A 15,226-nucleotide genomic window follows, 5' to 3' on the forward strand; every position below is an offset into this window, starting at 1 on the left:
AGCACTTCCCAGCTGGCACCGCATATCCGTGTGATCATCATTATTTTATTCAATCATTTATGTTATCATTATTGTTATTGATCATATCATTCACATAATTATTTGTTCTGTATTCTTTTAATTTTCATTTGTTTCCATTTGTATTTCTTATCTATTTGTTATTGATCATATCATTCATATAATTATTTGTTCTATATTCTTTTAATTTTCATTCATTTTCATTTGTATTTCTTTTCTTATCTATCATTTCAATCTATGAATTAATTATTTGATTAACTCACTCAGTACGGCCAGTCCTCTCTTCTCTATGCAGACCCCTCGGATGTCCAGTGGGTGTCTGAATGACCCAACCTTTAGCTTCCGTCGTCAGAATTGTGGTATTCTTTGTCAACATTCACCTCTTCAGTGTAAGAGCCTTCCACTTGTAATATTTTGATGGCGGTAATTGGGGAGAAACGCTGTTAACGTCGTCTCTTTCGCCATTCGTATGGAGAGAGTTAACTCACTCCCTACTAATTACCTGATATCAAGTGATGACAGGCGAGAGCGTTCCCTACTGATTACCGCTATACACGTTCTGACTTTCAAAAATTTCCACGCATCACACAGCTGGGAATGGACAATGCTGAATGGGTCTCCTGCCTTGCCTTATTAGCATAGCAAAACATCAGACCACTGGTATTGGCCAATATTTGCTTGTCACTGAGGTTTCAAGCTATTTTTATTCCAACCTGGACCGAGTGACTGCACGTGTGACAATGGCCTCCAGGCTCACACACGTTATTCTCGAAAGAGACAAGAAATTCGTGCTTTCAGCTAACAAGCTCAAAGGGATGGCTTTGACTTGGTAGGGGCTGGAGAAAAGAGAGCTTTTTAGTCCATCAGAAGGAGGGCAATGTGTATTGGACAGTGAAACTGGTGTGAGTGACAGGGGAAGGGGGAGGGGCAGTAGATGTGGCAAGTGACAGGCAGTTGAAATGGAGATGGTGATTGGTGGTGAATATGCTAATAAACCACTGGCTGTTGAAACAGAGGAAGGTTTTGTTTGATTGATGTTTCTTTTCCAACACTTATATCATACATGGGGCAAGACACACACAGACAAAAGTTACAAGGCATGACAGACCACGCCCCCCACCCCCTTGAGTTGAAGTAAGTTCACTTGCAGTTTGAAGAGGCTCCCATTCATTCATCATTTACAGTCTAATGGAATTCTAAGAGTGAGATTTGTGGAAAACAATGTTTTTTTTCATGAACAGTGCAGGCTTCACCTATACAAGTTCTATACCACCCTCACATTTTACGTCATGAAAAAATATTTTCTACCTCCTGCTGTACAGAATGCATTTTAGAAGTTAGAGTTATGAAACATAGTGCTCTCTTTATTTCATACCTCAACAATTGTGTGTCCAAATTTCATGTGACTGTGTTTACTCGTTATTTTTTAACAATTTTTTAAAACTTTACAAATGCCCAGTACACAGAGGAAGGCATGCTTACAAATCGCCCAGTAGGGAGTGAATTAATTGATAAATTAATGAATTACTTATTTCTGTATGTATCTGTTGATTTTATCTGTGTATCTACATCATTTTATCTTGTATTTTCCTTCAGAGCCTGAACTGATCTAAACTTTCCTGCCTGAGTGCAGAGCGCCTAAATTGACTTTACACTGATCCTCTCAGTCTTGAACAGATCTCGTCACTCAGTGTAACGGATCAGAATCTAAACTGTCTCCTCCATGGCATGTTTTAGAACGAGTTATGACGATAAAGACTGTTGTATCGGCACTTTACGTCACTCGGCTGAGGGTCGAACGCGGATCCGTTATTATTTCTGTCTGCAAATTAAGATAACAGCAGTTCGAGGATAATGGCACCACAAACGTGTGCGCATTCGTGCAGGTATGCAGGAGATCCACAAAATCAACATCAAACATTCCATCTCCTACCGGAAAGCAAACTTAATAATTGTTTTCCATGTCCAGAGTATGACATGTTTTGGTGATAGTATTTTGGCAGCTTTGTTTACAGTCACCTGACAGCTTTGTCTACATTCACCCTGAGAAGAAAAAAAAAATTGTTGTGCTCCAGTGTGCACGTAATCCGCCATACCCCAACTCCGCATTAATCGAGTTTGTGTTTCCAGTGTCATATCCTATGCAGTAAGTAAGCCATGACTGGGTCACAGTGGGAGAAACATAATGGAGTTTGCTTTCAGTCAGCTAGTTGCGTGAGTGTGTGTGTGTGTGTGTGTGTGTGTGTCTGTGTCTTTGTGCAAGAGAGTTTTAACTTAAGGCAGTGGTGTTCAAAGGATAGTTGAAGAACGGGAAACAGGACACCAAGGAGAACACCAAGACGGGCAGGCAGTGAAAAAGCTGTAATGTCCATCAGGTGTCCCTCCCTTCCCTGAAAATGCTGGCTGGCTTGGTGTTCAACGATAGTCAGGTTGAACTGAACGTTGCTGGCTTGGTGTTCAACAATAGTCAGGTTGAATTGAACGCTGCTGGCTTGGTGTTCAATGATAGTCAGGTTGAACTGAACGTTGCTGGCTTGGTGTTCAACGAGTCAGGTTGAACTGAACGTTGCTGGCTTGGTGTTCAACGATAGGTTGAAATGAACGTTGCTGGTTTGGTGCTCAACGATAGTCAGGTTGAACTGAACGTTGCTGGCTTGGTGTTCAACGACAGTCAGGTTGAACTGAACATTGCTGGCTTTGTTTCAACGATAGTCAGGTTGAATTGAATGTTGCTGGTTTGGTTTCAACGATAGTCAGTGTCACGGCTCGTGGCGTTCTTTGTATGTGTGTTCGTGTGCACTTCTCTTCTCCTTCCCTTCCCCCCTCTCTCCCTTCCTTTCTCATTCACCATCCCCTCTTTTTTGTGTGTATGTTTGGCTTAATTAACGTCGATCTTATGCACAGTCATCTCTTAGGATATGTGTGTGACATGGTGCTGTTTCTTAACATTCTGAACTCTGAGCCAAGTTCAAGAATTTATGCAGTTGGGTTGGAAAGATTTAGCTTTGCTGTCGATGCCAAGCTCTCTTAAGAAACGGGTCACTGTTCCAGTGTGTGAGCTGTTAGGCGCCGTCAGACAGAAGTAGTGAGGTGTTTTCTTTGCCACTCCCTTCCTCTGTGTCTGGGTCTGTGTTTTTCATCTTGGGCCAGTGGTGTGCCTCTGTATTTACCTGGTGACAGATTTTCCTGCGAGTTATTTCCCCCATAACACTGCCCCCAACGGAACTCCAGGATTCAGCCCTTCATCACTTCCCTCCTACCCTGTTCATCCCCAAATTTCCTCACGCCACTCCCTCTCCCCATCTCCATCGTCCTCTTTCCCACTGCCCTTCTCACCCCATCCTGTCCCCATACTCGTGTCTGCGAGTGAGTGACATCTGTCTTCAACTCCCAATGGAATTTGGTTCATGTGAACTTTGACAGTATCACAGAGCCAAATTGTGACAATATCATGTGAAGGACTGAGATTTGGAGGTCATGCTGTGATTAAAGTTGAATTATTAATTCCACTTGCTTTGAATCTATTTCATGTAATCAATTTGTGTGTGACCACAGTAAAGAACCGGGCTGAACTTTTCTGTGTTTGTGTTGTCGAGATGTTAGTCTGGAAAGGGGTGGGGGTACATGGGCAACCCCTTATGGGTTGTGACAGTCAAGTTGAACTGAACGTTGCTGTTTGGGTTGGTGTTCAACGATAGGTTGAACTGAACGTTGCTTTTTGGGTTGGTATTCAACGATAGTCAGGTTGAAATGAACGTTGCTGTCTAGGCTGGTGTTCAACGATAGTCAGGTTGAACTGAACGTTGCTGTCTAGGTTGGTGTTCAACGACAGTCAGGTTGAACTGAACGTTGTGCCACAGACAGACCAGGCAGCTTCTAAAACAGGGGAGTTGGGTGTGTACAATTCTACACTCGGAATGTAGGATAAGCATCACTGAGAAGAGAGAAAAATGGGTGGGGGAGAAGGGCGATGGGGGAGAGACAGCCATATACAGACAAAAAGACAGAGATAGAGACAGGCAGAGAGAGACAGAGACAGACATATACAGACACAGACAGAGACAGGCAGAGAGAGACAGAGACAGACAGATGGACAGACGGACGGATAGCCAGACGGACAGACTGAATCTTGATTTTTAAAATTAAAAAAAAAAATTAACTCTTGGTTTCCAATATAATATTTTTGTTACTGACATCGTATCCATAACAGTACATGTGTTTAATATTACTGACATAACCTTGATAAATCTATAGCCTACGAGCATTTTTTTCTCAGCAGCTAAGCTCTGGAACTCCACCTCGCTTTCTCAGACACAGTCAGTCCCTGGAGTCTTTCAGCTCAGGCATGAAAACATCTCTCTTTACCCATTACTGTGATTCACCTATCCCCTCCCTAACATCTATGAGCGTGCCGTTTCCATCCAAACTGATTACTTCATTGTGATGCAGGAGGGGAAGGGGTGTGACTGCGGTTGTCCGTGTGTGTGTGTGTGGCGTGGTGTGTGAGTGTGTGTGTGTGTGTGTGTGTGAGTGTGTGTGTGTGTGTGTGTGTGATATGTTTTTACTTGTTATCGCTTTTTTCTGCGTTATACACATTACCATAATTATTATTGTGTCTTTGTCGTTACTTTTGTAGTTATTGTAAAGCTCCTTTAGTGTCGGAAGACGTTATGTAAATTTTCATTATGATCATGACTGTAATCATTCTTCTTCTTCTCCTCCTCCTCCTCATTTTACAAGGCTCTAAGCATTATTATTATTAGCTGGATAGCTTGCGGCATTAGATTATTTCACGTGCTTTAATGCCAATGTATTCTGATTTATCACTGATGTACTGAGAGCTGCGAACTGAATAATAAAAAGCCTACATGAAATTTAGATTGTCCTGAGCATGTACAGAGTCCCAGTCGGAAAAAAAGAATTTTTGTTATTATGCTTATCTCAAACCCTGGAAAAAGAATTAACAGATACACTTGGCTCAGCAATGACGACTGATAACACGTACAGAACAGTCACACGCACGCACGTACGCACTCGCACACACACACACACACACACACACACACACAGACGCGTGTTCATGGGTCACATGAACTGATGCAAAAACACGTGCGCACAGTTGGCATGTTTTTATCTGCTTCATGTTGGCCAGACTTGGAAAAGGTTCTTTTATGTGGTGGAGATATTTTGAAAGTTCCATCAAAACAAGTGGAGCTCAGACTGACTGAATCCGATCCTCTGAAATATATACACCGTCCGGAATGACAGGCGGAGAGGCAGACAGTCCCACCATGCGTTTTTTATCAAGTGCAGGGGTGTCCTTCAACTTATTTCCACCACGCCGAATGGTGTCAGTGTGTGTGTCAGTGCTGTGTGTGTGTGTGTGTGTGTGTGGTGTGTGTGTGTGTGAGGGAGAGCATGCGTGGTGAGGCTTGCTCACACCCTTTTCGTCACTGGAGTGCTTTCAAGTCCTGTTCCCAGTTTCTGCTTTTGGTTTTGGTTCAGTCCTCATATTCAGTCAGCTATGTGGTCGTCAAAAGGTAAGATAATGTTAATTTTACTCATACTGATTAATGATTACATTATTTATACTAGTATGTAACGTATGAAATATCGGCAACATCCACAATCTTACCCCTCAAGAAGGAAAGAGTAGTGTTCACAACAAGACTGGACGTTCACTCCATCAGTCACACAGAGGAGTGGATGGGAAGAAATGTGGATATTGCCTGCATCTCTGTGGCTGTAAAAGCTAACATCTCTCATAGATCTTCTTCTACTTCCTCTTTTTTTCTCTTCTTCTTCACTGTGAAGAGTCATTGGGGCACCACACAGACCTCACCACCACACTCCTCCAACTCTGTTGGTTGTGTCAAAGCCTGTGTCTTTGCAAATGGTTTTCCCGTCAATTGTGCAATATGTGTCAGTCCATCCTTTGCTTTGTCTTGCCGTCCATTTGCCTCTCAACCGAAAGAGTGGTTCAGCAAGGCCATTGGACCTTGTTACGTGGCTACACCGATGTAGCGTTCTTTACTTTAACTGATGCCAGCATCTATTGTGTTTGTTGCCCACAGACAGCACGTGATGATCAAGGTCCACAATGTTTAATGTTGTGTTTGTTGCCGACAGACAGCACATGTTGATCAAGGTCCAAAATGTTTAATGTTGTGTTTGTTGCCGACAGGCAGCACGTGTTGATAAAGATCCACAATGTTTAATGTTGTGTTTGTTGCTAACAGACAGCACGTGCTGATCAAGGTCCAAAATGTTTAATGTATGTTGCCGACAGACAGCACGTGTTGATAAAGATCCACAATGTTTAATGTTGTGTTTGTTGCTGACAGACAGCACGTGTTGATAAAGATCTACAATGTTTGATGCTGTGTTTGTTGCTGACAGAAAGCACGTGATGATCAAGGTCCACAATGTTTAATGTTTGTTGCCGACAGAAAGCACTGTTGATCAAGGTCCAAAATGTTTAATGTTGTGCTTGTTGCGGACAGATATCACGTCTTGATCAAGCTCCACAATGTTTAGTGTTGTGTTTGTTGCTGACAGACAGCACGTGTTGATAAAAATCCACAATGTTTAATGTTGTGTTTGTTGCCGACAGACAGCACGTGTTGATCAAGATCCAAAATGTTTAATGTTGTGTTTGTTGCTGACAGACAGCACGTGTTGATAAATGTCCAAAATATTTAATGTTGTGTTTGTTGCCAACAAACAGCACGTGTTGATCAAGGTCCAAAATGTTTAATGTTGTGTTTGTTGCGGACAGATATCACGTCTTGATCAAGCTCCACAATGTTTAATGTTGTGTTTGTTGCCAACAGACAGCACGTTTTTATCGGCCACAGCTTGTTGGTCTATTGGCCACAGCGTGTTTGTCTAAATGTCAGTTCTGGCTGGCCCATAATATCTGAAAATATTACTGTGAATACTGGAGTTCCTCAGGGTTGTGTTTTATCCTCTTTGCTTTTCTCCCTCTACATTAATGGCATCAGGTGCTCAGACCGTTTTCTCAGTCTTGTAAAATATGCTGACAACATGGCTTTAGTAGGTCTTTTAAAAGACGAGTTTTCACAGTATTTTTTAGAAATTAGTGTCATACACTCTTTCTTAAAGGATAACTTTCTCGAACTGAATGTGGAGAAAACAAAAGAACTTATTTTAGGCAGTGAAAGGAAAACACACACACACACACACACACACACACACACACACTCCAGTTTTAATAGATCAGGAACATGTGGAAATAGTGGACAGTTTTAAATATCTAAGGCCTATAGTTGATCACAGTCTCACATTCAGTGAACATGTTGATGCCACTACCAAGAAAGCGCAGCAGAGACTTTTTTACTGCGAAAATTAAGACGTTTTGATGTTAGTCCACACATACTTGAGCTGGTGTACAGAAGTCTGATAGAAAGTGTCATGGCTTTCAGTATTGTGGCCTGGTTTAGTAATCAAACTGTCAAATTAAAGACAAAATTAGGACGAGTTGTAAACCTGGCCAGCAAAATCATAACCAAACCCCAGCAACAACTGAACACCCTATACCAATCCACTTTTACCAGAAAAGTACTCCAAATTTTTAATGATTCCACCCATCCATTTAACTCTTTCAGAAACTTTCTTCTGATAGACGATGCAAAAGACCTCTTGCAAAGAAGAATGTGTACAAAAAATCATTTGCCTGCTCTGCTGTTGCTGTGATAAATGATTCGCTCAGATAATGTTTTCATTCCATTGCCTGTGATTTGTTCATTGTTCTGATGACAGTTGTCTTTCTTCCCAATATGTATGCATGCATGTGAAAAGAAAGAAGTGAGGGTAGGGTGAGGGTTATAGGTGAAGAGGGGATAGATACGTGTGTGTGTGTGTGTGTGTTGCCGACAGAAAGCACGTGTTGATCAAGGTCCACAATATTTAATGTTGTGTTTGTTGCCGACAGAAAGCACGTGTTGATCAAGGTCCACAATATTTAGTGTTGTGTTTGTTGCCGATAGAAAGCACGTGATAATCAAGGTCCACAATGCTTAATGTTTGTTGCCGACAGACAGCATGTGATGATAAAGATCCACAATGTTTAATGTTGTGTTTGTTGCCGACAGACAGCACTGTTGATAAAGATCCACAATGTTTAATGTTGTGTTTGTTGCCCATAGACAGCACGTGATGATTAAGGTCCACAATGTTTAATGCTTGTTGCCGACAGGAAGCATGTGCGGTTGGAAGTTGACCTCAGCAGCATTCACAACCGCGTGCTTGGTGGTGACCACGTGCACGGTGCAGAGGTCAAACGCCAAGACAGTGGTCAGCGTCCCTGTTCCCTTCACGAGTCATGTCAAATACCACAGCAATGTTGCACGTGCTCTGACCGGGCGAGGGCACAAAGCGTGGCTGGCCATACCTAACAACGTGTTGGAAAAGGACTACCTGGATACACATGGTTTAAACACAATTCCTTATGACACCTTACCTGGCCTGGAAGAAACTTTTGATGCATTAATGATCAGATCTTATTTTGACAACAAACCCGGGAACGTTATTGAACTTTGTCAGCTTTCAAAGGAAATATTTAACGTTATGTTGAAAAATGATTCGTTTATTAGAACCATCAAACAACTCAGTCCGGACTTGATTGTAATCGATAATCTGCCTAATGCCTATGTTGTGAGTATAATTCCTTACAGACTAGGAATTCCGTTTGCATTCATGGGTTCCTATTACGACTTACCAACTTTACGAGTGCCTTTTTCACCCGCGGATTCTGCATTCAACTTTCTGACCTTCAGCAACAAAATGACATTTTTGCAGCGGCTACAAAATACGTTTAGTTATATCCAGTTCGCTGTGTCCAGTCCGTCATTCACTGATGATGCTGTATCAATGTATGCCCCAGAAATGAAATATATACCTTTACACGATCTTGTGAGGCAAGCAGAGATCTTTCTTGTGGAACTAGACCACGTACTGGATTACCCCAAGCCCATACTGCCCAATGTCAAACTGATTGGTGGCACAGCAACAGGACCAGCCAAAGCCCTGCCACCTGAGTTCCAATCCTTCATGGACAGTGCCAAGGAGGGTGTAGTGATTGTATCCTTTGGCAGCTACGTGCTCGGCCTTCCAAAGCACATCAGTGACAAGATCCTGCAGGTTCTGCTGCAGTTGCCCATGAAGTCGGTCTTCAGGTCTAACCTGACATCTCCCGATCCCAAGAAGATCCTGACAGCACTATGGATACCTCAGAATGACCTGCTGGGTCATCCACACACCAAAGTGTTTGTCAGTCACTGTGGGAAGAACGGTCAGTACGAGGCCCTATACCACGCTGTTCCTATCGTGGCCACACCCCTCTTCACTGACCAACCATACAACGCAGAACGTGCTCGAGTGAAAGGTTTTGCTGAGGTACTGGACCTTAACACATGCACAGCTGAGCAGATGAGGTCCAGCATTCTGACAGTTGCCAACGAACCAAGGTACAACCAGGCTGTTGTTAAACGTTCCCGTCTGTTCAGAGAGTTGTACGGAGTTCCCATGGAGACGGCAGCGTATTGGTTGGATCACGTGATGGAATATGGTGGTGACTACATGCGTTCTGCCGGCCAACAAATGCCGCTCTATCAGTATGTGCTGCTGGATGTCTTCCTCTTCATCCTTGCTGTACTGGCACTGGTTGTTGGTTTCGTTTGTGTTTTCTGCAAAATCATTCACATGCGTCTTCGAAAGAAGAAGATAAAAACAGCATAATTCTCCTTTTGTAACTGAGCCATAACTCCCGCCACCCCACCCCACCCCTCTACTCCCCGTATTTATCCCATATAAAAAGCTTTTTGGCAAAACCCTTTCATATGGTACAGAAACGTAGGGGGAGTGATTCAAGTGATGAAATAAGATACTGTAGGACAGAGCTTCTGAAGTAAACATCAGGCTGTCGAAAGGAAAGGACCACACCGCTTGTCTACATGTGAGTGTAGCATGTTTTATAAGGTTGTTAATTCCATCCTTTGGCCACAAGTTGGTCATAACATGAGAAATCATGTTTTACACGGTCCTTTGTTTCTTTCTTTCTCTTTCTCTTTCTATCTTTCTGCCAGTCCATCTCTCTCTCTCTCTCTCTCTTTCTTTCTGTCTCTCTCTCCCCCACTCTCTCTGTCTCTTTCTCCCTCTGTCTCCCCGCCCCTCTCTCTCTCCAGCTGATTATTACCTGCAACATCAGCATCAACATCTTCATGTCAATTGTATATGTGCAGTGATACATTTGTGTTTGTCTATTCTCTTTATCTGTTTCTCATTTCAGTCATGCCTGTGTGTGTTTCTTTGATTTGTCAGCCTCAGTAACCCCTTCAGTTCATGCCTTTCAGTATTGCATATACATTTTTTCCCCAATATCTGCTAATGTACTACAATATGCTCTGATATTTGTGTTTATGTATATGTATGTTTATAGGTATGTATGTGTGTACATGTATATGCATACCTGTGTTCTCTCTCTCTCTCTATATATATATATAGAGAGAGAGAGATGTGCGCGTGCGCGCGCGCGCGTGTGTGTGTGTGTGCGTGCGTGCGCGCGCGCGCGCGTGTGTGTGTAGGTGGTGGATGGGTGGGTTGGTGTGAATGTCTGAATGTATTCCCTTTATTACTTTTTACATTGATGATGATGATTATTATTTTTATTATTATTTGTAGTAGTATAATTTACCAACATTATTATTGCTGTGTCTTATCGTTATTGTTGTTATTGTTGCCACAAGGACGGATTGGAAGACTAGGCAATGCCTAAAATCTTTATCCTTGAGTGATGAAGTTTTAGACTATCTCTCTGTCTCTCTCTCTTTCTATGAAGATAATATATTTGAATTGGAATTTACTATTCAGGAACTGTAACAAGAAGTCTCCTTCCCTCTCTCTCTCCCATTATGGATATCATGTTTCTCTCCCTGTCTCTTTCACTCTCTCTCTCTCTCTCCCATTATGAATATCATGTTTCTCTCCCTGTCTCCTTCAATCTGTCTCCCATTATGGATAACAAGTATCATGTATGTGCTTGTTCACATCAGTTCAGAGATTACAATATTTTACTTGAGAGTTGTATGTTATCATTGACAATGACATTCAGATAATGTTTTTGACTGAAACCTGGCTGAAAGAAAGTGGTGACGAACCCAAGTGTTCTGATCTGACTCCTTCAGACTACAGCATCAAATCCTTCTCCCGTCCCTCTAGAGGTGGCGGACTGGCCGTCATCTATCATCAACGCTTCTCCTTTCACATTTCCTTTATCACTTCTTTCCCGTTTGAACACCCTGCCTTTGAACTTGTCCGTGTCTCCCTCCCCTTGCCCCATGTGACTGTTCACTTTTTCTGTTTGTATAGTCCTCCACTAAGCCGCAAGAACAAACATACTGACAATAATGTAACCCCCTCCCTGGCTCCTGTATCATACTTGGAGACTTCAACGTTCACTTTGACAAACTGCTCCACCCTACTACTGCCAAAACCATAGAGCTAATGACCACGTTTGGCTTCACCCAGGCCACATCCTGGACTGGCTGGTGCACGGAGATGACGACAGCTGGGTGGAGAATACAGTGGTGTCCCATGACCTCACGTCTGATCATTTCTGTGTTCTCAGTCATCTCAACATTGGCGTTCCACGTTTAAAACCAAAATACGTCACTTCACATAACCTGAAGGCCATTGACTGCAGTGCTCTGAAGCAGGACCTGACCACCCGTCTCTCCAGCTTGACGTCTTCCACCCTCACTGCTGCAGCTCTGGATTCAGCCATGACCAGCACACTGGACGACCACGCCCCGGCCACCAGACGCAAAGTGTCGTCAGCCAGGTGTGACCCCTGGTACAGTGCAGCTGCTGAGCAAGCCCGGGCTGCCAAGCAACACAAACACAGAATGGAAAGACTGTGGTGCAAATCGGGATTATGGGTTCACAAACAGTTGTTTAACTATGCCAAAAAAGCTGTGACAAAGATTATTCATCATGCTAAGACAACATACTATTGTAACAAAGTCAAAGAAAGCTTCTCAACTGGTCGTTTGTTTCAAGCAGCAAACCGTTTACTTGGAATGAAACAATCATCGCCACTTCCCACCATCTTTCCACGAATTGAACTTCCAAACCGTTTTCTTCAATACTTTAAGGACAAAATCAATGCGATAAGAAACAAGTTTGACTCAGCCTTACCTATGTTTCCACCTTTCAGTGAACCCTGTTTCCATGGTCGACCTCTCACTCTTTTCACCCTTGTGACTCAAGATCTAGTCAGACGTACAATGCTCTCTTCTCCACTTAAACATGCGAACTTGATCGCTTCCCTTTAAATCTGTTTCTCGATTGCCTTTCTCTTGCCTTTCGTTACTGACATAATGAATGACTCTCTAACGTCTGGAAACTTTCCTGATTCATACAAGTGTCCTATTGTAAAACCTCTGCTAAAGAAGCCTTCACTTGATCCCGACGATTTGAAGAATTACCATCCTGTTTCAAATCTTCCCTTTCTGTCCAGGTTGCTGGAGCGTCTCGTTCTTTTGCAGCTTAGTAATCATTTGACTCACAACTTACTCAGCCCTTTCCAGTCAGCATACACACCTCATCATAGCACTGATACTGCACTTGTAAAGATCATGAATGATATGTTAACATCCCTTGACAATGGTAAAATTTGTGTTCTTACATTAGATACTCCTTTGGCATCTCTGGCTCCGCACTGTCATGGTTCCAATCCTACCATTGGAACAGAACAGAAACAGTTACGGTAAATGGCCATCAATCTGTCCCACCATCAGCTATATATGGCGTTCCGCAAGGATCTGTACTGGGACCAGAGTTGTTTATTCTTTACACTCAAACGACTTTTTCCGATCTTGATTCTTCCATTGGGGCACTTCAACAGTGTACTGCTGACGTTAAGGCAGACCTTGTTTCTTCAGTGAAAAATCTGGGTGTGACGTTTGATTCAAACCTTTCAACAATAGTGTATTGCTGACGTTAAGGCATGGATAAATCAAAACAAACTACAACTAAATGATTGTAAAACTGAAGCTATCATTTTTTCTTCAAGCAGATTGTCTATAAACAACTCTTTACCTTTCTCTCTCAAAATTGGAGATTCAGATATAGACTTTGTTTCTTCAGTGAAAAATCTGGGTGTGACGTTTGATTCAAACCTTTCAACAAAGAAACACATAAACAACCTCTGCAAGGCTGCATACTTTCAAATTCGAAAGATTAGTTCCATCCGACATCTTACTACTCAAGCAACACAAACTCTGATGTGCTCTCTTGTCTTGTCCAGACTTGATTATTGTAACTCGCTCCTCATTGGTTATCATAAATACTTAATACATAAACTCCAGAAAGTTCAAAACGCAGCAGCAATGTTAATCTTTAGAAGCAAAAATACTGACAATATCACTCATCTCTTGCATTCTCTTCACTGGTTACCAATTTCTGCCCGCATTCGGTATAATTAACAACTCATACCTTCACCTCCATTCTGTGTGCTGTCCCTCAGTATCTGAGAGGTCGTTCAAACCTACCCCTCCCCCCCCTTCCCCCCCCACCAACCCCCTCACGGCAACTCAGATCATCTTCCCAATCACGGCGGCTCCTGGCCCCCCGTGTTAAAACCCGATGATCCTTCGGTGATTTCCTGTTCTCATTTAGCTCCATCAGAATGGAACACTTTACCTCACGATCTTCACCACTCTTTTCATTTCAGTCTTTTAAAACTGGTTTGAAAGCAACATCTTTTTGAAAACGCCTGTGCAAAGACCTTCCATCCCTTTCCAGTGACATGCAAACTCCTCGCGTGCGTGCGTGCGTAGTACATGCATGCGTACATACGTGCGTATGTGCGTGCGTGCATGCGTGCGTGTATGTGTGTGTGAATGCAGGTGGGCTAATCTTGTTTTCAAATGGAAGGTTCTCATGTGACTGTCAGACCTGGCCTCTTCCCTAATTATAGCTGCACACTCACTCAGGCTGAACAAATTCACCTTGTCAAGAGCGGTACTGTCTGTGTGTCTATGTCTCTGTGTGTGTAATTATACAGTATGTGTGTGCATGTGTATACGTGTTTGTGTTTGTTTGTTTGTGTGTGTGTGTGTGTGTGTGTGTGTGTGTGTGAATGCAGGTAGGCGAATTAAGTTTTGAAAATGGAAGGTTTTCATATGACAGTCAGTCTCTCTCCCCTCCCCCAATCATACTGTGTTGCACGCTCACTCAGGCTAACGAATTCACCTTGTCAAGGGTGGCACCCGTTTCGGTCATGGGATTCACAGAGGAGGCAGAGATGGATGTATGTTTTTCTATTGCTTTGTGTTGTATTACTCTTTTATCACAACAGATTTCTCTGTGTGAAATTCGGATTGCTCTCTCCAAGAGAGCTCGTCGCTACGAGAGTGCCACCTGTTTAAAAAAAAAATTATTAATTTTTTTTTTATATTAAATTCTGCCTGCAATTTCATTTTCTTGTCGAAGTGGATTTCGCGAGGGCAACCCCTTTGCGAAAGTGCATGCTGGACACGGGGCCTATGTTCATCATCTCATCCGAATGACTAGCGTCTAGGCCACCCCTGAGAGGGAGGAGAAAATACTGACGACTGTAGGATTGAATCAGTGCGCTCTGATTCCGTCTCTCACTTCCTAGGCGGACGCGTTGATACTAAGCCAACACTCCACTTTCGTGTTTTCGTGTTAAACCAACAAGAAAAGATGATAAAGAATATAAATGAAAGTGGCAACAATCTCTTGAGCCACTCATCCTGACTGGACACGAAATGTTTCACGAACAGTGACAGAGCGTTGAAATTTTGGGTGAACCACAGTGAAAGCTTACACACAGACACACACATACACACACAAGCACGCATGCACGCACACATACACACAAACACACACATACACATACACGAACGTATGCACGCACGCACACACACACGCGAATTGAAAGGACAAAAGACACTGATCACGTTTGTCAAGCGCCATAGGTGTCCTTCACCTTGACCTGACCTGGTGTGTGTATGCGCGCGCGCGTGTTAAAGTCTTAACTCCCGAGAGCAAGGTTTCGGTTGCGCATGCGCACTAGAGCCTATCCATAAAAGGGAAAGGGGCGGAGTTTATCTATAAAAAGCGCGAGCACGTGTCCGGTAGAAATGTAAACATGTGGGAGGTG

General features: G+C 43.0%; 1 protein-coding gene across 2 annotated transcripts; it reads left to right on the top strand.

Moving 5' to 3' along the window:
- The first annotated feature begins 5,418 nt into the window (after window positions 1–5,418).
- Window positions 5,419–15,016, top strand: LOC143291657 (2-hydroxyacylsphingosine 1-beta-galactosyltransferase-like). Of its 2 annotated transcripts, XR_013056556.1 has the most exons (3): window positions 5,419–5,558; window positions 8,237–9,994; window positions 11,566–15,016. XR_013056556.1 is itself a non-coding variant. In XM_076601654.1 (2 exons), the coding sequence occupies exons 1-2, from the start codon at window positions 5,543–5,545 to the stop codon at window positions 9,775–9,777; spliced, it is 1,557 nt and encodes a 518-aa protein (XP_076457769.1). In that variant the 5' UTR covers window positions 5,419–5,542; the 3' UTR covers window positions 9,778–15,016. The 2 variants fall into 2 exon arrangements, 1 of the variants encoding a protein (XP_076457769.1); XM_076601654.1 differs by having other exon boundaries at window positions 8,237–15,016.
- Window positions 15,017–15,226: the final 210 nt, after the last annotated feature.

This window comes from Babylonia areolata, chromosome 1 (assembly GCF_041734735.1).
Source record: "Babylonia areolata isolate BAREFJ2019XMU chromosome 1, ASM4173473v1, whole genome shotgun sequence".
Lineage (NCBI taxonomy): Eukaryota > Metazoa > Mollusca > Gastropoda > Neogastropoda > Buccinidae > Babylonia > Babylonia areolata.